The sequence below is a fragment of the Podarcis muralis genome, chromosome Z, assembly GCF_964188315.1.
Source record: "Podarcis muralis chromosome Z, rPodMur119.hap1.1, whole genome shotgun sequence".
NCBI classification, from domain to species: Eukaryota; Metazoa; Chordata; class Lepidosauria; order Squamata; family Lacertidae; genus Podarcis; species Podarcis muralis.
In genome coordinates, this window is record NC_135673.1 from 45,276,998 (window position 1) to 45,303,722 (window position 26,725).

Here is a 26,725-nt window from a genome sequence, read left to right on the forward strand (position 1 = left end):
GGTTGTTGTGGGGATACTGAATGAGGAAGGGAGGACCATGCACGCCACATTGAGCTCCTTGGAGGAAAAGGCGGGGGGCTGATGCAGAGCATTTAAATAAATAAAACAAGCCTTCGGGAAAAAGAAGCGCAGAGCGAGGCGGACCCAAAGCACGGGTGCCCAAAGCAGCTGCCGGGCAGAAACTCATCCAGGCGCTCCGCCCAGCCCGTGCGCCCTCCTCTCCAGGGCGCGAAGGTCCTTGCGCCTCGCCGTCGTGGAGAGACTTCGCGGGCCGCCGAGGCAAGAGAGCGCCGAGCTGGGGCGCTGGGCTCTTCCTGTCTCCCGATCGCCGGGAAGGGAAGGAGGGAGCTGGAGCCGGGAGCGCCCGGGAAGAACTCCTCGGCGGAGGCGGGCTATGGAGGGCGCAGCCTCCGTCTCCTCCGGCCGGGAGTAGCCGCCGAGCCGGCATGGCCCTGTCCGGCTCTTCGCCGGAGCTGCGCCTGCCGCTGACTCGGATCTCCGAGGCGGAGATGGAGCTCTACTACCGGCTCCTGCGAGCCGCAGTCAGGGCCGAGTCCTTGGCCGCCGCCGGTAAGTCGCCGCCTCTGGCCGGGCAGCAACAGCAGCTGCAATGCAGCGAGGGTCGGGGGCGGGTGTCCTCCCTCTGCCCGCTCCGCTGCCATTTCTACCGGCGATCTCCCTCTCCCCCCCCCCGCCCTCGCCAAGGCACAGAAGTTACCCCGCGACGGGGGGTGGGGGAGTTACAGAGGGGCTTCTCACGGACCCCCTCTTCCCTCCCAAAGATGGGCTGCATCGCTACAGCATTCAATCTGCTAATAATAACATTTTTAGGGGATGGACGCATGAGGGTTGCCAACTGACCTGTCTTGCGTCTTAAAGAAGGGTCGAGTTGCAAAAATCAGCAGGTGCACCGGTGCCCTTCCTCACTCAGGCCCCTTCGCTCCATGGAGATAACCGTGGTTTCCTCTTGCTGGTGCATGCATAGCAGGTGAGGGCAATTGAGAAGTTGGCAATGCTATGTATTCACTGGTGGGGCTTCTTTCTGTGCATACAAGGACAATCTACAGGTGTTGCAGCCTTGGAGGGAGGAGCAGCTTCCATTCTGATGGATCCCACAGAGTGCTGTGAACAGAAAGGGATGAGGGACTTTAGGCCTAGCAGCCAAATGTGGCCCCCAAGCCACTCAGACTGGCCCTCTAACTCTCCCGGGACCACCCTTTTTAATAGCCATGCTCTGTGCACCTTCCTTGAGTTTTCTCTAGCTAGAATGTGACCCTGAACTGGAACCTAGGAACACAAACTCCTCATACTGAGTCAGAAGCATTGGGCCATCTAGCTCAGTATTGCCTACACTGAATGGCAGCAGGATTTCAGACAGGTTTTTCTCCCAGCTCTACCTGGACTGCTGGGGAGATGCTGGTGGTGGTGGTGTTGGGTGGTGTGTAAACTAGCCTACTCTACTAATAGTAATAGTAGAGTAGGATAGTAATAGTAGTAGTAGTAGTAGTAGTAGTAATAATAATACAGTGGTACCTCAAGTTACATACACTTCAGGTTACAGATGCTTCAGGTTACAGATTCCGCTAACCCATAAATATTACCTTGGGTTAAGAACTTTGCTTCAGGATAAGAACAGAAATCGTGCTCTGGCGTCGCGGCGGCAGCAGGAGGCCCCATTAGCTAAAGTGGTGCTTCAGGTTAAGAACAGCTTCGGGTTAAGTACGGACCTCCGGAACAAATTAAGTACGTAACCAGAGGTACCACTGTAGTAATAATAATAATAATAATAATAATAATAATAATAATAGGGTGTACAAATGTAAAACTTATATTTGTTGTCCTTCCCACTTTTTTTCTGGTTCCACCCAGCGCTGGCAAGTGGCCCTTTGAAAGTTGCCAAAAAGGGAATGTGATCCTCAATGTTCTTTTCCCACCATGACATCTTAGCATTTTAGGAATTTGAAAGTCCTGAAGCAAGTAGTGTATCCTACTCATTCAGTGACTACCTTTGCTGATAGATAATTCTGGGAACTGGGCAGGGATGGTTGGTCTAGGGACACCATGCGTCCAAAGTGGCCCACAGCCCCCAATTCCTTCAATAGCCCTCTTTCACTACCAGCAGATAAATGGATTTGGCCCAGAGGCTGATAGTTCCCAACTCCCTTGTCATTCCAACATTTGTTCTGCAGTGGAGTGGGGGGGGGGGCTTGCAAAATCTCCAGCAATCATCACTGGCTTTGGGAAATAAGGATGTATGTGTTCCTGTGCAAGTGAGAAGTTTGGGGGACCATGGGCCTTGACTGTTTGTGCAACCATTGGTGTGCAAACTTGCTGGTGGTTCTGTTTTCAATGCCATCTACATGTTCAGTTGGGAATGACCCCCCCCAGCACCTGAAACCCCAGAGAGCCACTGACAGTGTAGACCTGGGGTGGGCTGCTGGTCCATAGGTCACTCTTGACATGTCTGTGGTCCTGTTTGGCCCATGAGGCCATTAACCTCCCACCCACACCGATTTGTCAATCAGCTGACATCATTGGGTCACATCAGTTGATGGATGGGAGGCAGGGGTTTAATGCAGCTTGGTGCATCTTCTCCAATGTACAGTATTACCTGCAGTGAGCACACTGGGGAAGCAGACCACCCACCCCATGAATTAACTCTGACAGGTAGGAGGGACCATTCGCTTATGGTATCACCATGATCTCAGGTGGCTGGTCCCACCCAGCTGCCAAAGTGGACCCTCTGATCTGCTGGGCCAGAAAGATTCCTCATCCCTGTTGTAGTTGTTTGGTGTACTAATGGTTTGAGTTGGATTGAATGAAGCAGCTACCTGTGTACTGTACTGGGGCTGCAGCTAGGTCATTGAGAGGGCCCAGATTCAATTCTCAACATCTCCAAGTAGGGCTGGTACATATCCCCTTCCTGAAACTCTCTGCCAGTCACTGTTGACGGAGCTGCTAACTCCCTCCGCAGTCCACAGCTGTGAACTGATTCATACACGCATGTGAGTGCGTCATGTGAATGTGTGAACAGACTCATGTGTTGGTTACTGGGAGTTGGGGTCTCCCAGCATCTGGAGGGTCACAGGCTCCCCACCCATCCTCTAAAGAGAGATCGGCTTGCAGCCATCAAAACAGTACTCTGATCATGGGTGGCTTTGGGGAATCATAACATACCTCCTTGGGAGTCTGTAGCAATTAACCTGAAGCAGCAACATTGACCTTAAAAACAGTGAATCAAGCTGTTGGAAATGCTGGGGCTTGTCCTGGAGCAGGTGTGGCTGTGAAACATGTAAACTGCTAGGGCAGGTGACTTGTCAGGCTGCATCCTTCTCGGTGGGAGAAAGGATGCTGTGCTGGAACTTGGGCAATTGCGAAAGGATGTAATGCAAGCAGCTTCCGACAAGAACTGGGTTTTTACTCTAGCAAACAGCAGCTGAGTGAGGTTTGTCCAGAGGCTGTACTGTTTCAGGCTGCAGGTGCTGGCTTGCATTGTGAAATGCTCATCCGCCACACAACATTTTCCTGCATGGAGGAGAAAAGCAACAACAGTGCGCCACAGGCTTCCTTGCTTTCTATCATGCAATTGTATAAGCTCTCGAGTCTGGTGCGATGCTGTCTGCCAGACACAGGTCTGCCACTTCAGCTGCTGTTTGTAAGAAGGAGGCTTTCGTGCAGGGAGGGGGAATCCCATTCCTCTGGCCCTGGGAGGATCCCCACCATGACCCTATTCCTCCTCAGCTTCCTGATGGCAGGCATGAGGGCTTGACCTGGCTCACTGTGCTATTCAGTAGTAAATTTAGTTGGGGTTTCCTAACCATGAAAGTTGAGAAATTATGTTATCTCTGTGTGTGTTTTGAGCATTCTGAACTATTGTATAAATATTGTTCTGTTTATGGTAAAACTGACCTAATTTTAGATGTAGACATAGTAATAATAACAATTTTTCTTACTGTGTTTTTTGCACTATCAGGAATGGGGAACCTCAGACCTAGGGGATAAGTACAGTCCTCCGAGTCTCACTCTCTGGCCCTTAGAAGCCTCCTGGGGCCACACCCCTCATCCTTCTCGCTTCAAACCCTCCCTGAGTGTTTTTGCCTGGGTGGAATGTGTCCTTGAACTCTCATAATGATAAGGCTTCTTGCTTGCCTTTAAGAAAAATACAGAAATAAGTGTGCTGAGTGTTGTCAGGAGCCAAGTGGGCAGTAAATCACACTGTGCAAGTTGGAATTAACTCTTCATTAGCAAAAACATGATCTTCACAGATGTGGCAGAGTGTCAGGCCTAATGAGCACAGCAGCTCACACCTGGTAGGTTTTGTCCCATGGATCAGTTGCTGAGACTGAAAGCTCCCCCCCCCCAACTGCCTAACTCCTCTCCTCTCTAGGGGTTTCCCCAAGCAACCTGAGATTGCGCCTGCATGAAGCTAACTTCTCCACCCTTTTCATGCCTCTTCTGGTTCTGGGACAGAAGTGGGGAGGAGATCTTGTTTCAGCAGGAGGGGGAGATACCTGTGGCTCTTCTCCAGCCAGACTCAACTCTGCCTCTTGGCCTCCCTCCTCTCCTGCTTCAGCTTCTGCCTCTGATTCTGGACTTCTCTCTGCCAAAGATTTTCTCTGCTCACTAAGCCCTGCTCCCCCTTCAGCTTTTTATACCTCCTGTTGCGCTTTTCTCTGGTTGTCATGGCAGCACCTCCTCCCAGTCCTCTCCATCTGACCAGTCATCATTGTCACACCACCAATCCCTAGGCTCTGGTCTTCCCAACCACTCTTCTATGTCCATGACAAGCACGTGCAGAAAGTAGCCTGCTCTTTAAAGCTCCGGTTCACAGTCATTGCTCCACCCATTTTTACCTCTGACCCCACCTGCCTCTGGCATGTGGCCCTTGAAAGGTTGCCCAGAAGGGAATATGGCCCTCAGGTTTTTGCTTTCTGTCCTTGCTTATTCTCTTCCTGGAGGTATCTGTTTGTTGGGCCATATTCAGCACCCAATGAAAGGAAAATGATTCAGTGGCTGCTATTATTATTGTGCTGCTATAACTTTTTAAGCTTATTGTAAATGCAGGAACCTGCCTTAGATCAAGTCAGACCATGGGTCAAACTAGCTCAGTACTGTCAACACTGGCTGGCAGCATCTATCAAAGATTTCAGGTAAAGTCTTTTGGAGAAGCTGGCGTTTGGACCAGGGATCTTCAATATGGAAAGCATTCTCTTCACCACCGAACTATGGATATTCTTAATGAACTCCATATGCTGCCTTATCTTGACACAGACTGTGGGCCCTTGTATTGTCAACACTGGTTGGCAGGAGCTCTGCAGGCTTTCCAGTCCTATTTGGACATGCTGGCGACTGAACCTAGGATTGATCCTGGGACTTTCTGACTGCAAAGCAGAGGCTCTATCACTGAGCTTCATCCCTTTCCCAGCTAAACCAGAGTTGGGGGATTCTGAGTGATGGGACCCCCTTTGTGGGTCCCCAGGACATTTGCCTGGCACCACCATTGCTACCTTTTAGGTGTCTGCTGAAGCCAATTTTGCTTTTCTATGACTAATGCTGTCTTTCCTATTAAACTCCCCAACCCCCTAATTAGCAGTTTTTCTGGAGTGTGACCAGTGTGGTGTAGTGGTTAAGAGCGGTAGACTCCTCCTCCTCCTACTCTTCTTCTTCTTCTTCTTCTTCTTCTTCTTCTTCTTCTTGGGTTAAGTTAGTGTGGTTCTTAGTTAGTGGGGTTCTTATCTACTAAGGGGTTGCATCTGTTTTGCATGCAGGAGGTCCCAGGTACAATCTCTGGCATTTCCAGGTAAGACTGAGATATACCCTGGAGAACTGCTGCCAGTCTCCAGGTGGTGTAGTGGTTAAGAGTGGTAGTCTCGTAATCTGGTGAACCGAGTTCGCGTCTCCGCTCCTCCACATGCAGCTGCTGGGTGACCTTGGGCCAGTCACACTTCTCTGAAGTCTCTCAGCCCCACTCACCTCACAGAGTGTTTGTTGTGGGGGAGGAAGGGAAAGGAGAATGTGAGCTGCTTTGAGACTCCTTAGGGTAGTGATAAAGCAGGATATCAAATCCAAATTCTTCTTCTTTTATTACTGCCAATCATGTTTTTATAGCTGCGGAGGACTGCATGATTGGTCTTTTAAAATGCTGCTTCTTGAATATTTTATTTAGCTGTATTTATCACTACACCTCTATTCCACCCAATAAACAAGGCAAGGTTTTGCTTTTTGTTTGTTTGTTTTTGTGTTCGAATTACACTTTGCTGCTTTGGAAGCCTGTCTCTATCCTAAAAAGTGTTTTTAAAAATAATTGTAAACACATTTGATTTAATACCTTAGTATGGATACACTCTGTCCAGATTTAGACTGCTCCATATGGAAATAGGATGTGATTTCTTGTAGTCCTACCTTTTTAAATCCCCCCCCATCTTCCAGATTGCCCTTCTAGATTATTTTGTCTCTCCACCCACCCTGCCCCACTGCAAAAAATATTTTATCCAAAGCTCATAGCTGTGCATCCTATTAAAAATAGATGCTTCAGATGCCGTTACAGAGCTTTCAGAATATAGGGCAACAACGTCCCAAAAGGCTTTGGATGCTTTCGTAAGCTGAAGAGAGTATCTCAAGGAGAGAGAAGCAGACTGAAACAGCCATACAGGACGTTTAAAACCCTACACATGTCACACCAGCATTAACTGGTGTGGTGGGTCCCAGCGTCCTAATTGTTTACTGTAATAATTATAAAAAGTGACAGCAGGTGTGCGTTGGGTAGAAAGATTTGTTTTGGATTGTAAATTGGGAAGTAGGGAGTGCCATTTAATTCCATGGTCCCTGTATATCTGCTTTTATTGCTAGTGTGTTTTAGGATCATTTCTTCATTTCAAATATTTGGATCCTTTGGCTTCTAGGAATAGGATTTTATGTTTCTCTGAAGAGTCCCCACTGTCACCCTTAACAGCCCAAAAGGCACAAAAGGAAACAGGACTAATAATAATAATAATAATTTTTATTTATACCCCACCCTCCCTGGCCAAAACCAGGCTCAGAGCAGCTAACATCAAATGTATAACACATTAACATAAAATCAGGCAATCAGTTAAAATACATCCTAAAATGAGATCAGGATCAGAATAAAATCCAATCAGATGGCAACCCGCAGATTAGCGTTGGGGACCTTAAATGCTCACCAGGCCCAACTGTTTGTGCTGAACTTCTATTAGCCTGTGAGAAAAATTGGAAGGCCACTTTCATGCAAGTTCTTATGAAAGGGGAGAGGGAGTCAGACTGAACCCCGACCAAAGGCCTGGCAGAACAGCTCTGTAGGGCTAGGCTCTGCTGTTAAATTATGAGATTCTACTTTGGCAGAAATTCCACACCCTTTCACAAAACGGCTATTTAAGCACCAAAGGTTGGAAGCTTTTGCAAGATTCTTTTTTGTGCTTGTAGGAACCTACTGTGCCTTTGTCCCAATGTTATTATTTTCATGCACTGGGGAATTTAGTGCCACTTTTACACAGACACACACCCTTTGTGTTGCAGAAATCCCTCCTGGGACGTTGTGTACCTTCACCCTGAAATGAGATCCTCTTCCTCCAAAGAACGCTTGGTCTGCGATCAAATCTTGCAAGAATGACCAGGGATTGCTTTCAACAGCCAGCCACAATCATCACCATCCTGCAAAGGAGAAAATGACCATCTTAGTATCATAGAACTGTGGAGTTAGAAAGGGCCACGAGGGTCATCTAGGCCAACCCCCTGCAATGCAGCAATCTTTTCCCCAACCTGGGACTTGAACCCACGACTTTTATAATTAAGAGGCTCTGAGCAACTGAGATATCATCTTGGATGGCCTTCTGTCAGGGGTTCTTTTGCTGCGCTCCCTGCATTGCAGGGGGTTGGGACGAAATGATCCTCAGGGTCCCTTCCAACTCCACAGTTTTATGATTCGTCACTTCAGGGCTCTCTTGCCAGGATTCGAAAGGAGGACTTTCCTGGCTCATGTTTGGTTTATGTCCTACACCACTTTGCTCTAGCTAGAAAAGGCCCCTGTTAGAGGGATCAGTCTCCTCTGCTTGTGGCTGGATGTGGCTCAGCTGAGTCTTGGTGTCACTTTACTCCCTGGCTCTTATCCTCCCCATCTTTTTGTGCTTCTGCTTTTTCCGTTGGGGTTGCTGCATTGTTAGGAGGGTGCTCACATTTCTGCTTCATATTTACCGTGCCTTGGCATGACGAAATGGAAAGAGAGGAGAGAACCCATTGGAAAGGTAGATAAGGAATGACTACTCTGTGTTAACGGCACCATGACTATCCAGATGTGCAAACAAGGGAGCGAGATGGATTTCCCCCTTAACAGTGAAGTGCTGCTTCTGATCCACTGTAATTTAGGCTGCATTCACAAAGCAGTTTATTCAATTTCCCTGACATTTCCCTGATTGTTAACTTCTGCATTATGTTTGAGCATTCACATGATGTAGAAGACAGAAAACTATTGGAATATAGTGCATGTTCAGTGATCATTTCCATGTAAAGTGACAAATTTGGGGTGGTATTCTGGCATACAGTACTTTCCTATTGTTTTCATGGGGAATCATGGGAGCTTTGCCTTTAAATGAGAACTGAATCAAATTTCTCATATCCCTAGTTGTGAGAAAATGTAATTTGTGACATTGCACAATGCATTTTAATGATCAGCGGGGTACCTCTGTTGAGGCATCAGCTTCATCTTCCAATTCCCTGGCTTTGTGGAGCCTCTCCCCCTCCCTGCCACATAGGGATGTCTTGTAACCCCTCCAGTTATTCCATGGCTTCTTTCCTCCCATTCCACAAGTGGCATCAATTTTATTCTTTCCAACCAAAGAGGTAGCTAATCTCGGCCAATAATGGAAATCCAGTTTGACTTGCTTTAATTAAGAGCCTCCCTCCTTCAGGCTGGAAAGCCATTAGAGGATTAGAGGAAATTTGGGACATATAATTACAGATCTTATTTTGCAGCCCAAAGCCACTACTGCAAGGGAGCTTTAGTGGTAGATACACCCAACTGTTTTCGGTTTGGCCGTGCTATTTTAAAACAGAATATGCTTTAATGCACTTAAAGATTCTGGTCTGTTGCAACATATACAGGGTTGGACCATTGGTCCACCTATCTCAGTATTGTCCTTACAGACCGGCAGCAGCTCGCCAGGGCTTCAGAGCAGGGACAGTTGTAGAGCAACCTGGAGATGGTGGAGATTGAACCTGGGAACTTCTGCTTGAAAGGCATTTGCTCTGGTCTGCAGGCTTTCCCCTAAAATAGGAGCAGGAAGCCGTGATACTGCCCATCTTGCTCTATCACTCACTGGTGGCAGCTCCCCAATACCTCTCAAAAAAGATGTTGCAGAGCTGGAAAAGGTTCAGAAAAGAACAGACCCAACCAGCATGGTCAGTAGTTGGGTATGCTGAGAATTGCAGAAAGATTCAGATGCCAGTGTAGTCGACTTCCGTACACATATTTGGGGTGTGGCTGGGGAAAGGCCAGCTTGCCTTCCGCTGGCCCTGGCAATGAAGCCTGGGGAAGACGTTAAAGTACGGCATGCTCAGTTTCCTTCCCACGCACGGTAAATCTTCACAAGAACCTTGCAAGGTACGTTGGCCAGAGGCAACTGATCTGAGGTTATCCAGTGATATTTCTAGGGATTTGGGCTGCCTGGGTCTAAGCTCAAATTTCTAGTCGTTGGGCTGTGTTCACAAAACATTCGCAAGGGCAATGCGAAATGAAGCCACTGCAGACAGCAGTCCCAAGCTCCTTTTTTGTTGACTTGGGTGGAAACAGGGTGGTGTAGTGGTTAAGAGTGGTGGACTCGTAATCTGGTGAACCGGGTTCGCGTCCCCAATCCTCCGCATGCAGCTGCTGGGTGACCTTGGGCCAGTCACACTTCTTTGAAGTCTTTCAGCCCCACTCACCTCACAGAGTGTTTGTTGTGGGGGAGGAAGGGAAAGGAGAATGTTAGCTGCTTTGAGACTCCTTCTTGTAGTTATAAAACGGGATATCAAATCCAAACTACTACTCCTCCTCCTCCTCCTCCTCCTCCTCCTCCTCTTCTTCTTCTTCTTTCCTGGGCACCCGAAAGAATCCGCAAACCAGCTCTTTCTCCCATTTCTGGGTTTCCTTGGTAGCGCTCTGGCCCTTTGACAAAGCCCTCGCCTGTTCCTTTTTTATAAATCACAATTGGGATTGTGTTCCACAAAGAGCAGTTGATTGGTATCGAGAAGAGTAATGAGTTTTTTAGGCGGCTAGACAGGTGTGTAGTATACCTGCTGTTTGCAAATGGTGTGGGCAGTTCTGGTGAGGGGCAGGGAAGATAAATAACAGGCAGCACTGAACCAGCCCTCCTTAAAAGGACATTAATTACTGCACATGCTGTGACTGTGACTCAAGAACATCACCTACTCTGTAACCTTTTGCTGACCCTGTTCTTGCCCTGGTCTTGTTGTTCATAAAACCCAGGCTCAAAGTTTTAGCCCTCTGAAAGAATTTGTTGTGGGCTGCCTGCCTGCCTGCCTGCCTGCAGGTAGCTCTTTGCAGCACACTGACGGTCCGAAAGGAAGGAGGGCAAAACCGTATCTCCTGGCCCTGCCTTGACTCATCTAGATGTTTTTCAAGCTGTGAACACATCTAGATGTGTACAGTACGTAAGTTACGTGAACAATCTAGTATCCTGCAAAATGCAGGGTTGTTGATTGTGCAGAGTTGCATCAGCTCTGTTCACTGGTTGAATGAACTCGAGGTTGTGTAGATGGACCTACTCCGGAGTGACTTACAGATGTCAGCGATGAGATAGTTCCTTCCTTCAGGTTGACAATCCAAAACAATGCACAACACAAAAGGAACATGGATTGGGAGGGAGAAAAGCAAACTCAGACACGCTTCCTTAATTACAGAGTTCTTGGAATGGCCAGCTGGAATGGGGGAGATATCACAGAGAGGATGATATCCTTTTCCATCAGGAGATGCTAGGGTTTGAGCCTGGGACCGTCTGCATCCAAAGCAGGTACTCTGCCAATGAGCTATGACTCTCCCACACGGAGGATATAGAAAGGGAAGAGCAGGCACTCGAGTCAATGGATGATGGAGATGCAGGAAGGAGAAGCCTGGAGAAAGTGGGATATAGATGTGACAACTTCAAGCTACGCAATGATTAAGCCATGCATTTCATGTTCCTTTTTTTGCCAGAGTCATCTCTTCCAGCACGTGCAAAGGACATTGCTGAGGACTTGAAGAAAGAATTTGCGTTTCTTTCCGGTGAGTATGGCAAACTCTTCTTTGTCTCCCAAACATTTTTTTAAAGTGTGATATAAATAGGCAAAATTAAAGTAAACCCCACCCCACATTGCTGGGACCAGTTTGAGACTGAACAAGGGCTCTGCTGGGACCAGGGGTGGACAGTGCAGTTTGAGACGGAAGTGAAATGCAAGTCCACAGCAGTTAGCATAATAAATAAGGGCTCCATTTAGGTTAGTTTCATGGTCACATAGTAGTGTAGTTGGACCCCTTCATGATAGTCACAGCCATGCCCCCTTCAAAAAGTATTCAATAATCTTATCAATATATGGTAATAATAATTAGAGATGCAATTCAACAGCCAGTACGGATCTGCATTTGTTGCCCTTCAGCTAGAGCTATGCACGTACACGGGCAAATGATTAGGAGTGCTCCAGTGTCTTATTTCAGAGTGACTTGAGTTCTGTTTTCCTTGAAGTCCCATTGCACATAAGCCCTTTGCATTCTCAGTGTTCCTAAACACTTAGCTCTGGAGCATGCAGAACAATTCCTCCTGGTCGTTCTCCCCATGTTCTTTCTCCAGAGGGGCCCTTGGAGCCAGTCCTCAGGGGCTGGCTCATCTCATTCCAGACGAGCTCCAAGTAGCACCCAGGGTGAGAAGACTCCTTTTTTGTGGTGAAAAGGTCCCCTTGCATGCTGATTGGGCAGCTTTAAGATGCTGGAGACAGTGAACCTGCTGCAGAAATAGTAATGGGTCTTTGACTGTGACCCTGTCTCCCCCAGCAGGCACATGCGTTGAATGGTTTAGCAGCTGGTTTAGGATGTCTGCTTATTCCCACCCACCCCTCTCTTCCAAACTAGGTGGAAGAGGGAAAGACAACGGCTGGATCATAACATTTCCTGAAAATTCCAATTTCAACCAAATGCCTGAAGAGGTTGTGACAAAAGTTTTGAGCTACTTAACTCGGATTCCAAGGTACCCATATTTCACTCTAGTGGGTGCTGTGCTGTTACATCAGCTTGATATTGTTATAGATTTAAGGGTGGGGGGACTCCCCTAAACCCTATAAATTACCAAATGCTAGTATTTTGATTATTTGGGACATGAAGTGAGAATGCAAGCTGCAGAAGAATTCCTGTGGCTGAGCTATGTTCCTCAAGGAACAATAGAGAGCAATTGGGGGACATTAACAATGGGACGCGGGTGGCCCTGTGGTCTAAACTGTTGACCCTTGGGCTTGCCGATCAGAAGGTTGGCAGTTCGAATCCCCATGACAGGGTGAGCTCCTGTTGTTCGGTCCCAGCTCCTGCCAACCTAGTAGTTCAAAAGCACACCCAAAAGTGCAAGTAGATTAATAGGTACTGGCGGGAAGGTAAACGGCGTTTCCGTGTGCTGCTCTGGTGTCGGTGTTCCGTTATGCCAGAAGCGGCTTAGTCATGCTGGCCACATGACCTGGAAAAACTGTCTGCAGAGCAGACAAATGTCTGCTCCCTCAGCCAGTAAAGCGAGATGAGCGCCACAACCCCAGAGTTGTTTGTGACTGGACTTAACTGTCAGGGGTCCCTTTACCTTTTAACAATACAAGCGAGGGCCTTTCCCCTTGCCCTGAGGTGTGAACAGAGACTGGGGATTTGGAAGGTTGCCATGGTGACTGTTCTGGGAGCAAGGAGGAGGAAGAGGAGCTGAGATCAATCCTGGGCAGGTTGCCTGAAGGTTGCCTGCACTGCTGTGGGGGTACCAACCCCTCTTGAAAGGGCCAGGCTGTAAGATCTGGACTCCCTCCATGCAGACTGAAGGTGTAAATAGGTGAATAAACAAACCATATTTCTTAAAGCCATGGCATTTCTCCACCATGTCTTCCTTAGGCTGAGAGACAGAGGCTGGTTTAGCCTACCTCACAAGGTAGGCTAAACCATATATCTTTCATCGCAAGGATGAAAGATATATATTCGTGGATGGGCATGCAGACTACTGTGGCGCACTGGAGAATCAGTATAATAAAAAAGCAGATAGGCCTGTTGCTTACTTTGACAAACTACGTCAGCACCAGAATCATAAACAGCAGTGTTGCTGCATCAATAACCAAGATAGAAAACTTGCGGCTTTTTTTTCTGGTGGGGGGCACGACATAGTTATGTATTAGGAGCATGTTTTGCAAATACAATTCCCAGCATCTCCAGTTGGGGAAAAAAATCTGGTGGAAAGTAATAACTGAGCTATGTTCCCTGAGGTTTAGAAACTTGGCAAAGGGCAGGCGGCTGTTTAAAAATGAAACAGAGATTCTGTGCATCCTTCCCTTAAATGCGTGCTGGATTTAAAAACAGCAATGCACATGCACAATCCTGGAGGTCCAAATAACAGCATACATATCATGTTCACTAGTTTCATTTGCAAATGTTTGTTCTAGAACCTAATAATTAAACACTTGTTGGTTTAATTCACCTGTGTCAACCTTCAACGCTGTGCTGCCAGGAAGTAAGAAGAACTGGGGAAAGGAAGAGAAAAAACATTAACTGTGATCAAGTTACTAATAAAATAAATCAGTCTACCTTGATACCTGCCCAGCAGGTTGGGTTGTATATTCAGTGCAGTAGTGAGGTGCTCAGAACTTTGTTTTACGGGCAGGAGGCTCACTTCTGGACTTAATGGCTTTATGTCTCACTAGAGGGCAATGTGTATTTCTTCCCTTACTTGACCTGAGTCTCCAGTTTCAATGGGATTGTTTTAGCACATATTTTAATTGCAGATGTTTTTTATTTATTTCTTTTTAATTAATGGGATTCCCCCCACCCCACCCCTTTTGTATCTTAGTGGTTGACGTTTATATTTGAATGTTTGTGTAATTGGTTTTTTATCCTCGTAAGCTGCTTAGAAGCTTATTGTGGCATTAAGTGGTATATAAATTAATAAACAGTAATACTTGCGGTCAGTCTGACATTTTACCACACTTGGGGATCCTCCTGCTCAGTGGTGCCCTGGATGTTTGCCCAAAAAAACCTAACTTGATGGCACCACTCTTTGTTGGAGAGTTTAAGTGCCATTTGGCTGTATGTGGTCAGTAAATGAATATAGCATTAACTGCTCTGAGTTTGATGGTATCTGCAGGTTCATTGCTGAAGTCAGAGAATGAATATTGGGCCTCGGCCACTGTTAAAAAATCTTAATGCACCCCTTGACTTGAAAAAGCTGGCAACTCCTGGGCTAGGTGTGCCATTTATTAACTCAAGCACTATACATTTTTGCAAACTGATGTGGAATTTAGTAAAATGGCAGTCAAAAAGGACTCCCACAAGTTGACGGTGATGGTAACTATGCCTAGATGCGCCGAAAAAAGGATATTAGACAAACTCATGGTTGCCACAACAGTCAAATGGACTTTATGTTCAGAAGCACAGCACCCCCAAGTATTGTGCACTGGGAGCAACAAACAGGGGAAGGGATCTTGCCTTAATGAGACAAACATCCGTTTTTGGGAAGCAAAACAGTGTTAGGAAAGTCATGTAAATAACGCAGGTGGAGACAGAAGAAATCCTTGTAAGCCTTTACCAAGGAAAATGAGCAAAATAGTGTGCAATTTGAGGATAAATCAATAAGAAAAATGTGCATAATTTGAAGAGAGGTTTTTATCTATTTTACTTCAAGGCCTTGTATATAGCAGGGAGACATTCAGCAAAATTAGCTGGTGTGGGGAAGGGAGGAAGACTCTCAGAACTGCACAGCCAATCGGAGCATGTGGCATCTTAGCAAACATCATGCCACTCTGCCCAGTTGCTAAGCAGCATCTCTGCCTGCCTCCACCCGTGGCTAGCAGAATTATCCTTTAAGCAGGGAGTTCTGAAGAGTGAGTACTTCCACAATCAATTTCATATGAGGGTGGAACAGGTATCATGTGGCACCAGTTCCACAGATCAAAGCAGCCAAGGGGGCATATACAGTGGTACCTCGGGTTACAGACGCTTCAGGTTACATAAGCTTCAGGTTACAGACTCTGCTAATCCAGAAATAGTACCTTGGGTTAAGAACTTTGCTTCAGCATGAGAACAGAAATCGTTCTCCGGCGGCAGCGGGAGGCCCCATTAGCTACAGTGGTGCTTCAGGTTAAGAACAGTTTCAGGTTAAGAACGGACCTCCAAAATGAATTAAGTTCTTAACCCGAGGTCCTGGGGGAAAGGTGATCTTGCAGATAAACTAGCCCTAATCTGTTAAGGGCTTTATAGACTAATTATCTTATTTTTGTTATTTAGGTATTTAGTTATTGCATTTATATTCCACTTTTCCTCCAAGGAGCTCAAGGAGGCATGCATGGTTCTCCCCCCTCCTCATTTAATCCCCACAACAACCCTGTGAGGTAGGTTTGGCTGAGAAGCAGTGACTGGCTCAAGGTTACCCAGTGAGCTTCATGGCTAAGCAGGGATTTGAACCCTGTTCTTGCAGGTGCTAGTATGACACTCTAAGCCAGGGGTCAGCAAACTTTTTCAGCAGGGGGCCAGTCCACTGTCCCTCAGACCTTGTGGGGGGCCGGACTGTATTTTTTTTTTTTGGGGGGGGGAATGAATGACTTCCTATGCCCCACAAATAACCCAGAGATGCATTTTAAATAAAATGACACATTCTATTCATGTAAAAACACGCTGATTCCTAGGCCGTACGTGGGCCGGATTTAGAAGTCGATTGGGCTGGATCAGGCCCCCGGACTTAGGTTGCCTACCCATGCTCTAAGCAATGCCCCACAGTGAGGTTGGCCTGGGAGCAAGCAGGCAATAGCGAAGGTGCTGCACAGCAGAGGTGCTCATTCCTGCCAGCAATCATTTCCTCAGAATTCCGCGCTAGCTGCAGCTTCCAGGTCAAGCGCAAAGGGAAGCATCACCTAATAATACAAAGTAATAATGTTAATGCAGCACATCCTGGCCATTTTCAGAAGGGAAGTTGAACAGAGCATACTGTTGGTTACAGTGGTTGAACTGCCAGTGGAACAGCTGAGCTCGATTTGAACTCTGTGCCCACTTCGTCTCTTTGCTGCAGCTTCAGATATATAATCCTTCCCACCCACTGAGCCCAGCCACTTCCTGGAATTCCTGCAAGATACAAAAATTGCAGTCTCTTCCCACCTGTCCAAAACCCCTGAGGGTTTTTTGGGTGGAGTTTTATCCAGAGGTGTGTTGCCACCAATCTCGTGTGTGAATCTCATCTTTGGTTGCCGTTTCCAAAGATGAAAGTGCAACCCAGCCTCCTGCACTGGCGAACGAGTCATTGCAGAGTTGTTCCACCTTATTAAGGCACTTTAGGGCTGTTCCCAGTATTGCTTAGAGAGGGAACGCCCTAGCAGATAGCAGTCCACCACCCACCACACCCTAGACAGCAAGGGTGTCAGCACCATGAAATCATGGGAGCAACCAGTGAGAGATTTGCAAAGCAGAAATTTGCCTAACCAGGATCACAGTGGCCTCTCTCTCTCTCTCTCTCTCTCTCTCTCTCTCTGTGTGTGTGTGTGTTTTTACTTCCTTTCAGCTGGCTGGGTGCTGATTGATACAGGAATATAATCTATAGAGACTAGGGATGGGCAAAGAATTCCTTTGACCTGCTTTGCACAATGGACCAACCTGCTCTGACATTCCCAGACTCACTAGCTGATCGGAATGCAACTCCCACTTGGATTGCACCCTTTTCTGGATTTTGCAGTGTGCACAAAAATAACAATGCATATTTTATGTAAAAAAGATTAATATTGCATTGTTTTTTATTGGTAAATGCATCAAAAAGTATGCATTTTATCTACTGTTTCATAAAATTTATATACCACTGGAAAGGAAGGAGTTTACTCTTAAGCTTATCCTCAATATCCAACTTTCCTTTCCCTCTTAATAACATTTTTGTATGTGGTTTCTTTTTCCATTTATGCACACTTTGTCCTAATATTTGCATTCTTGTCCACATTATTTTTGTGTGTGTTTCAATTTAGTATGTGTTTAGTATGTGTTAGTATGTGTTTCAATTTAGTATGAATTTGGTAGGTTCTCTTTAAAATGCAAACTGTACTGAATCTCACCCTGCTGCAAGTCTTGCAGCATCAGATTCTGGTAAGCCATTGCTAGGGTGTGTGCCCTCCTTTGTTTCTCCGCCCTTTCTTTTCCCTTTTCCTGCCCCACCCTACTCTTTCAGTGGCTTTGATCCTAGAAAACAAAATAAGTATGGAATGAATGGACCAAAATCTTGCAACGTGCCTTGGAATTTGCAGCCTGATCTCCAGGCAATGTTATTTGCCAAGTATATTCTGCCATGCAAACCTCTCATTAACAGCGTGATGAGTAGATTCAGAGCGGGTTCCCCTAAATTATAGTCTTGAAGAGCATGAATTAGTAATTGAGTCAGGCAAGGTTAGGGCACGTGCGATTCGGTTTTTGCATGCGGTTCTGTGGTTTTGCCAGGAGAACAAAGACTTGTGCAACAGAGAAAGAAGAATCCACCTTATTCCAGATAAATAGCACATGCTCCAAGTATCCCCATCTAGTATCAGTCTCAGTTCTCTGGTCCCTGTCCCTGGTAAACCAGTTTCTCCTTTGTGCCCATAGGTTTTTTTGCTTTTGCTGCTTCTTTAAATATTGTCAGCTGCAATATTATTTACTGCAATATTATTTACTGCATTATATGCCACCCCCCCCCCCAATACATGGTTCTCCTTCTACTTCCATCCCCCTCAACGACCGTGTGAGGTAGGTTAGGCTAAGTGATGGTGACTGGCCCAAGGTCACCCAGGGAGCCTCATGGCCGAGAGAGGATTTGAACCCTGGTCTCCCAGGTCATAATCCAGCACTCTAACCACTACACCACACTGCAGCTCACGCCAGTCCCCTCTCTTGGGCTTAGGGGTGGGGAAGAAATTCAGTTCAGTTTGTATTTAAAGGCAAATGTGCCTAATTTGCATTTTCTGAAACAGTATGTGAACCAAAGCACAGCCATCCCCCCTTTTAAAAAACATCAAAATGTGCTGAATTTTGTAATTATTTGTTGAATAAATTTTTTTACTAAACTTATATCCTGCCCTTTCTGTCAAAAGAGCCTTGGGCAGCAGACAGATGTAAAAACAAAAGCATTATAATGTAATTAAAGCAATCTAAGAACAATTACGTGGGACGCGGGTGGCGCTGTGGGTAAAACCTCAGCGCCTAGGACTTGCCGATCGCATGGTCGGCGGTTCGAATCCCCGTGGCGGGGTGCACTCCCGTCATTCGGTCCCAGCGCCTGCCAACCTAGCATTTCAAAAGCAAGTCAAAGTGCAAGTACAGTGGTACCTCGCAAGACGAATGCCTCGCAAGACAAAAAACTCGCTAGACGAAAGGGTTTTTTGTTTTTTGAGCTGCTTCGCAAGACGATTTTCACTATGGGCTTGCTTCGCAAGACGGAAACGTCTTGCAAGTTTTTTCCTTTTTCCTAACACCATTAATACAGTTGGGACTTGACTTCGAGGAGCAACTCATAGAACGCGGTGTGGTAGCCTTTTTTGAGGTTTTTGAAGACTTTGGTGATTTTTGAAGCTTTTCCAAAACTTTTCTGACACCGTGCTTCACAAGACGAAAAAAATCGCAAGACAACAAAACTCGCGGAACGAATTAATTTCGTCTTGCGAGGCACCACTGTAGATAAATAGGGACCGCTTACCAGCGGGAAGGTAAACGGCGTTCCGTGTGCTGCGCTGGCTCGCCAGATGCAGCTTGTCACGCTGGCCACGTGACCCGGAAGTGTCTGCGGACAGCGCTGGCTCCCGGCCTATAGAGTGAGATGAGCGCACAACCCTAGAGTCTGGCAAGACTGGCCCATACAGGCAGGGGTACCTTTACCTTTTTTTAAGAACAATTACAGTTAAAAGCATCTAAAAGCTGTTTCATTTTAAACCATATTAGCAGTTAAAAACTAGATCATTCCATCCAATGATCTTTGGGTTGCAAGGGACAGGATTCTTCAGCCACCCAGTGCCTAGGTGAACAGGAATGCTTTCAAATTCATCCTGAAAGTTAATAATGATGGTGACAGGTGCACTTCACTAGTGAAGGCATTCCACAACCAGGGAGCCACTCCTGTAAAGGCTGTGTCCCGGTTCTGCACCAGTGGGGCAGCCCTCAGTGGCAGCACTGCAAAAAGGCCTCCCTAGCCAATTGTAGGGTCCAGGATAGTTGGAACTGGGGAAGGTGCTGCTTTAGGTACAGTACCTGGCTCCCAGTCAAGTAATGTGTACATAAAATGCATATATTATGGGGAGTTTCTGATTTGCAAAAATATGTGTTTCGGGTGCAAAGCTGCATACAAAAATGGGTATATTACGGGAGGTTCAAACTGCAATGCCAGTGAGTCTTCATGAGGACTTTAAAAACAACATTTGCAACCTGATTCGGATATGTGGAGAACTGAACTTAACCGGAAAAATGAGACACTTGGTTCATCATATTTGCCCATCCATATTCCTGGTGGACCTGGGTGGTGTGTGACTGTAGAAACCTTCAGCTGACATGCCCTGCCAGTGTGACTTTTCAAGGGTGAGCTTTTAAGCCACAATAGGAATGGATGTTTGTGTATTGAAAGCTTTTTTAAAAAAAAAGAATTTAGGAAGGTCCTGAATTTAGATCCAGGAAGTCCAGTTGTGAACTATTGGTGTGGATGTGAATGGCACAGCTCTGTTCCCTGCTTCTTCTTTATTTAATTTTCTTATGTTCCAGCCAACGTGAATTGGACACCAAATTTATCCTAATCCTGGACAGAAGGTTGGATACATGGACGTCGGTCAAAATGACTCTGCAAAGAATAGCAGTAAGTTCTTCTGTGGTGGGGTGGGCACAAGGGGACTGTCATTATCTGCCCAAGGACCATAATTCCTTTGTGGGTAACCTTCCAGGGGACAAACGCCAGTGGTGGGAGGAGCCAGAAATGGGCAGGGCTAGAGGCAGAAGTGGGTGGACCAATGGCTGTGACTCTTACCAGGAGAGCAGGTTGCATTTCGGCCAGGCAGAAGCCAGAGGTTTCTTCACACACAAACAAACACACTGTCTCTCTCTCTCACACACTTCCCAAGACACCCTCCATCCAGGTAAAGAAGTAGCGTTACCACAGTTCTATTGCACATTCCAGCCAGGCAAAATCATTGGAAGATGACGCTAAAGAGGGTATGGCCTGGGGACAGCTCTGAGGACTGGTTCCCCAATTCCAGAGGTGTTGGGCAGGGGAAGGGGAGTTGGGGGGCTGACCATCATTGGGGGAGAAGGCCTAGGTGTTTGGTTCCTGGTTCCTGCTTCGTCCATCCTGTCTGCAGCCAAGTTGCCAATTGCTTTAGTGGACTGTGTATACTCTGCTAGGACTGGCTAAGGTCCTGCAACTAGTCAGAAAGTTGCGAAACACCAATAGGTTTTGCCAGTATGACCTTTGCATAAAATAGGGCAGGGGGAGTGTGACCTTGATCTCTCTTCAGCACTTGATACCATTGGCCATGGTATCTTCCTGGACCATTTCTGGGAAATGAGAACTGGGCGGTGTGTTTGGGGGGTCCTGGGCTGCCCAGATGACAAGACTCACCTTTTTAGAAAGGCTTTGGAAGTAAACCTCAAGGAAAATTCCATACCCGCTGCCTGTCAGGGCGGGTGTCACGAGTAAGTCAGCAATAACTCACACAGTAGCAAGTGAAGTTAACTCTTTATTCAAATAAGAGAAGTTCGGGAAAATTAAAAAAAAACAACACCATTTTATAAGTTGTATGAGCTTGTTTCTCAGTTTGATTCTTTTACATGGTTTTGCATGTTTTGTGATATTTTTTTATCGTCTAGTAATTCTTTATTGTAACTGATAAGTGTTATTATTTGTGGATATTTAATTTTACTGTTTACTATTATATTCTAATGGATTATTGAAAATTGCTTTATTTGATATAAGTTGTTTATTTTAAAGTTATTGTGGCTTTCTTTTATTGGAGCAGATTATTATTATGTATGTGATCTTTGCTGTCTATTTTATTGTTTCTTCAGCTTGTAAACCGCCACGTGCATAGTAATATAGAAAGGCGGTATTACAAACTAAAAGTGAAATGAAAATTGAAAATAAACAAAAGAGCCCAGGAGGCCAGACCTAGTGAGCAAAGCAACTCATCCCAGTAGTTCTTACCCCAATGAGGCAGTTGCAAGGACTGAAGATCCCTGCTTTCCCACAGTTCTCTAAGTCTTCTCCCCTGTTTCCTTCCCAAGCAATCTGAGACTCCTTCGTCTTACCTTTCTTTGATCCGCCCTCTTCACACCTCTTTGGATTCTGGAAGACCAGAAGAGAGGGGAGCTGGTCACCGCAGGATGGGGAGACAACCAGGCTTCCTCACCAGCCTGCCTCATCTCTGCCACTTGGCCCTTGCCTCTGCTTCTGCTTCTGATTATGGACTGCTGTCTGCCACAGACTCTTCCTGCTCACTAAACCCTGTTATCTCTTCAGCTTCTAACACCTCTTCACAATCTGCTCCCTCTTCTCCTTCTGACTACTCATCAGCATCCCACTGCCAATCCCTCTGAGCCTTCTTCCCTTAGGGGTTCCCCAGCTGGTGCCTCCCACCACCCCTCTGCATCCAGCCAGTCCATGACACTGCCTTGCAGAATATCTTTGGGAGAAGAAAAGGCTCAGGAGTAAACCCTATCCAAATCCATAGTGCAGTCCCTAAGATGGTTGGATGGCGCCTTGTATACCTCTTCCTGGCAACTCCTGCAGCCAAGCTGGTGCCAAATGTATTGCTCTGCTTTCCTTTGGAGCACATCAGCAAGGCTGAGAGGGGAGTCTTGTTGTCTGGGCAGCCCAGGACCTCCATACGCACTGCCCAGTCTAGAGCCCTGGAGAGGTCACCCATCTCTGCAACCACAACCATCTCAAGACGGATGGATGCCAACAACAGCAGCATCTGACAATGGATTGTATAACATAGCTATTGTGGCCATTGCTAGCCTTTTTCTCCATTATTTTGACTGCCCCCCCCCCCCTTTAAAGGTGTCTAGGTTGCTGCCCTTCTCTGCATCTTGTGGCAGCAAGTTCCATAGTTTAAACTAACGCACTGTAGCTATTGATAGAACATAGGTAAAGGTAAAGGGGCCCCTGACCATTAGGTCCAGTCGTGACCAACTCTGGGGTTGCGGCGCTCATCTCGCCTTATTGGCCGAGGGAGCCAGTGTACAGCTTCCGGGTCATGTGGCCAGCATGACTAAGCCACTTCTGGCAAACCAGAGCAGCGCATGGAAACGCCGTTTACCTTCCCTCCAGAGCGGAACCTATTTATCTACTTGCACTTTGATGTGCTTTCGAACTGCTAGGTTGGCAGGAGCTGGGACTGAGCAACAGGAGCTCACCCTGTCGCGTGGATTCGAACCGCCAACCTTCTGATCGGCAAGTCCTAGGCTCTGTGGTTTAACTCACAGCGCCACCCGCGTCCCCTTGGTAGAATATAAGTTGTAGGTATTGATAGAACTTTTGAAGAGTTCTGCTGCATCAGGCCAAAGGAGAATCTTGTCTAGCATCCTGTTCTGACAGTGGCCACCCAGATACTCCTTATAGGAAGCCTGCAAGCAGAATCTGAGCACAGCAGCACTCCTCCCCTACTTGTGATTCCCAGCACCTGGGATCCAGAGGCATGGCACATCTGGCAGTAGAAGGATAGCATAGCCATCCTGGCTAGTAGCCTAAAACACCTCAGGGGCATGTAATCTGCTCTCTTCACCAGGGCACATCTGTGGCAGCCAGCAGCAAAAATGGAGACCATATCAAAGTTACCAAATGGCCCCTCTATCCCTATTCCTCTCCCTCTCTGTCTCTGTATTAGTTGTCCAGGAGCTATCAGCCATCAAAGCATTATTTGTTTCTCATCTGTGGGAAAGCTTTGAGGGAGGGGGGGAAACACCAGAAAGGATGCTCGCTAGAGTCTTAACACTGCTCCGGAGTGTGTTGCTGCTGTGAGCTATAAATGGCAATATATACGTCTTCAAACTTCTGCATTCCACCTTAAAAATCTATAGCTGTTCTTGGCCACTGAGTCTCTCCTTGCACTCCCCCCCACCTTTCTTGCCGGCTAGCACAGCCAACAGCCATTCATAGTTTTGGCACCCTTGCCTGCTCTGCTTTAGCCAGAGGAGAGGACCAGGTCATCTGCCAGTCAGTTTTGCGTTTGGGAATGAATAGATTATGGGAACATGTATCAACGCCACCCGTGCAACTGACATGAGTGAGGAGGCTGCTCTGTGTGTTCTGTGCAGCGATGCCTTGGCACGAAGAGAAGCAGCAGTGCAGGCGGCCGGCTACCCCCGGCGATTTTTAAACACCTCACGAGATCCACGGGTCTTATTTCACTGATGCCGCATTGACATTTGGGCAAGGTAGCCAGTTCCTCTGTTGCAAGGGAGATGGCCGAGGCGAATCCCCCAGGAGGCAAGATGAGGGGAAGAAGGAATGCGGTAAGGACTCTGTCTGCCTGCAGTCTTTCTCCTTTTTTTTTTTTTTGCAAAGCAGATTTCTAAGTTCAGATGCAGCCTTGATGCAGCACTAGCATCCAGCCTAGCTAGCAGTGCAGCATTCTAGGACAAACTGCTGAACACAGCGCTTGGAAAATTAAGGGGGGGGGGGCGAGGGAAAGGATGATGTTTAGGCAGTATTTACTGCGTTTTCCGTAATTGTCCAAAACACCTGTCCACACTGACGAAGCAAGGTTGGCACCAGTTTTAAACAGAGCTCCTAAGTCTGGGTGTCTGTGTCTGAGAGATGTGGGGGACTTCAGAACCCCTTTATTGCATCATACATATGCATCATGCATATATATATTCCTCGGTCTTTGAAGGCAGAAAGAGGAAATCAGGCAGAAATATTTCATTCTTTGTGGAGCCTCCTGCAGGGCCTGTAAAGAAATAGGCCATGCTTTTTGAAATTAGCTACTCCTAGAATGCCAGCCGTGAACACTTTCCCTTCTGTCAGGGACAGCCCTGATCTTTTACCTGCGCTTAATAAAACCATTGTTTCTAATTTTTTAGCATTTTTGCAGAGGGAGGGGGAAACTCCTTTGAACTCTTCTGTTAGCCAGTACAGATGCATGTTCTTCTTGCTCTCTAAAACTTACGCTGGCCAGTTCTACCACACATGCATGCAAATGCGTTTGTGCATGGATGCAAAGTGTAGCATAGTGTACTCTTTCAATTCCCCTTCCCCCCACCTCCAAAAATGAAACAATACTGCCTATCTGTAGGGCAAATGTTGCTCAGCTATTCTGCAAATTCAGTCAATTCCATCATATAAGTGAAAAACTTGTACAATATGTTTTGGGGCTTGTTTGTACTTTAAAGAAAGAGAGAGAGAGAATTATGATGGTCGGTTTATTGATATGTTCCTACTTTAGATTAGCCAGTGCCAGATAAGACTCTTGCAGAGGTGGATTTAGGGGAGTGCAACCAGTTCAGTCAAACTGGATGAAGAGCCTTGGGGGCACTGCAGGAGGTGCCACAACTTTGATGTAAAATGGAAAGCGAGAAGTGGGAGGGAGGCGCCAATTTTTGCCATTGCACAGGACGTGGCTGACATTTGAAGGGTCTGCTACTGACCCTTGCAGACTAAATCAACATTCAGCAAGAATAGGGGGAGCTTTGGTGATGTGCCAAGTGGAGTGGGGGAATACTTGGGATGAGAATAGAGGTTTCACAAGCCCCCACCCCCATCTTGAAATGGGGGATTTGAAGATGTCCTTGCTGCACAACTGTACCCAGCCTTCTAGAATGTTGAGGGATAGCCTTGGCACCATGATTTCTTTAGCTCTGTTAGGCTCTGGTTTTTGCACATGTGGAAAAGTTAACTTCTGCAATGGCCAGGACTTTGAGCCATGGCTGTGAAGCCTGTGGCCTCCCATATGCTGTTAGACTCCAACTCCCGTCAGCTTCGCCCTAGTGCAGTCAATGGTCAGGGATAATTGGGAGCTAGAATACCAGCAATGTCTGGAGAGTTACCCTTTCCTCAGCCCTGTCCAAAGGGGAGACAAGCCACGACTTCTTGAGTCAACAGTCAATTCCCACTTAAAACTGCTTCAGCTTTTCAGTTTGGTACCTTAAAAGACTTCACAGGATTTATTAAGGCATGCGCTTTCGTGGAGTCCAAGCTGACTTTTCCAGATGGGTGACGATACATCTGACGAAGTGGGCTTGACTCCACGAAAGCTTACACCACAATTAATTCTGTTAAGTCTTTTAAGGAGCCAGAAGGCTCTTGTTCGGTTTTGCTCCAAGAAAAGCTACCCACCTGGAAGAGTTTGCAGGTTGTGCTTCTGGTCAATCTCAATGGGATTGGCTGACTCCTACTGCTTTTTAGGAAGGAAAATCAGAGTCTGCCATAGGCTACAGGGACAATTAGTTATGTAAGGTTGATGTGGTGCCAGGCTGACTCCGTTTTCTCCTTCCTGCAGGGGTGCTCCAAGCTAGAGGTTGGGAACCTGTGGCACTCCAGATGTTGCTGGATGTTGTTTCAACTCCCACCAACCCTGCCTGTGCTATCCGGGACTAGTGGGAGTTGTAGTTCAACTTGCCCATGGAGGACTGCAAGGTCTCCACCCCTGCTCGGTTCTAGTCTGAATTGGAAGCCAGAGTTCCCTATTCTGCCCAGTGGAACTTGCAAAGGAGGCACTGCCTCACCAACCTCAACCTGCCCTGAGCCAGCCCCAAACTACCTGGTTTCTTACTTACAACCAGAGGCATACCTAGGCTCCCTTGCACTTGCTGAGGCACCTCACCTGGCTGCCCAAAGCAGCGGAGGAATGGCCTGCAGTGGATGGGCGAGCTCCTAGCCACCCCAGAGTGGAGAGGCACAATTTTTGCACCCCCAGGCCTGTGCCCTTGTTCAGCCCCTAGGCATACCTCTGCTTAAAACTGCTATTCAGCTTCCGCCTGTTTAGCTTCAGTGTTGCCCTTGCAGAACTCAGCAGGGAAGAGGATGGAGACTAAACTAGAATGAGTTGTCCCTGTCTGTCATTGGCTCTGCCTTCACTTAGGCTGTTTTCAGACAGCCCCTTTGTTCCATTTCCCTGACATTTTCTTACCTGATAATTACTGCATTCTAGGAGATTTTCCATGTGATATAACAGCCACTTCTGAAAATGTAGCAGCTGTTTAGTGCTTGTTTCCATGCTAATTGCTTCCAGGAAAAAAATCTGTTTTCAACTACATTAACCTGGAAAATCGTGGGAATTTTTGCACTGCAGTTTTCCCACTGTTTTCATAGGTCATGCTATGTGATGAAGTTTGGGCTGGTGTTCCAGCGCAGAGTTCTTCCTTGCCATTTTCATGTGGGGAGGACAGAAGCACTCATGTGCATACTGGGTGGTGGCAACATATCTGGTGATATCTGCTGTTGCATCACACCACACACACTGATGTGCATAAAATATAGCATGGTACATGGCAATATATCAATCAAGAAGTCACAATGCAACAGATAGTGTGGTG

The 26,725-nt window shown here is 46.9% G+C and overlaps 1 protein-coding gene across 6 annotated transcripts in view; it reads left to right on the forward strand.

Annotated features, from left to right (window-relative positions):
• The first annotated feature begins 253 nt into the window (after positions 1 to 253).
• Positions 254 to 26,725, forward strand: part of MCF2 (MCF.2 cell line derived transforming sequence) — a 72,897-nt gene continuing 46,425 nt past the window's right edge. For 4 of the 6 annotated variants that reach the window (XM_077922692.1, XM_077922693.1, XM_028715315.2 and 1 more), the window contains exons 1-4: positions 254 to 570; positions 11,204 to 11,272; positions 12,113 to 12,227; positions 19,961 to 20,051. In XM_077922692.1, coding sequence (XP_077778818.1) covers positions 447 to 570; positions 11,204 to 11,272; positions 12,113 to 12,227; positions 19,961 to 20,051 — 399 coding nt within the window. In that variant the 5' untranslated portion in view covers positions 254 to 446. Of the gene's footprint in view, positions 571 to 11,203; positions 11,273 to 12,112; positions 12,228 to 19,960; positions 20,052 to 22,939; positions 23,705 to 26,725 lie in introns of those variants that run through there. The other 2 variants (XM_077922696.1, XM_077922695.1) reach the window with 2 other exon arrangements.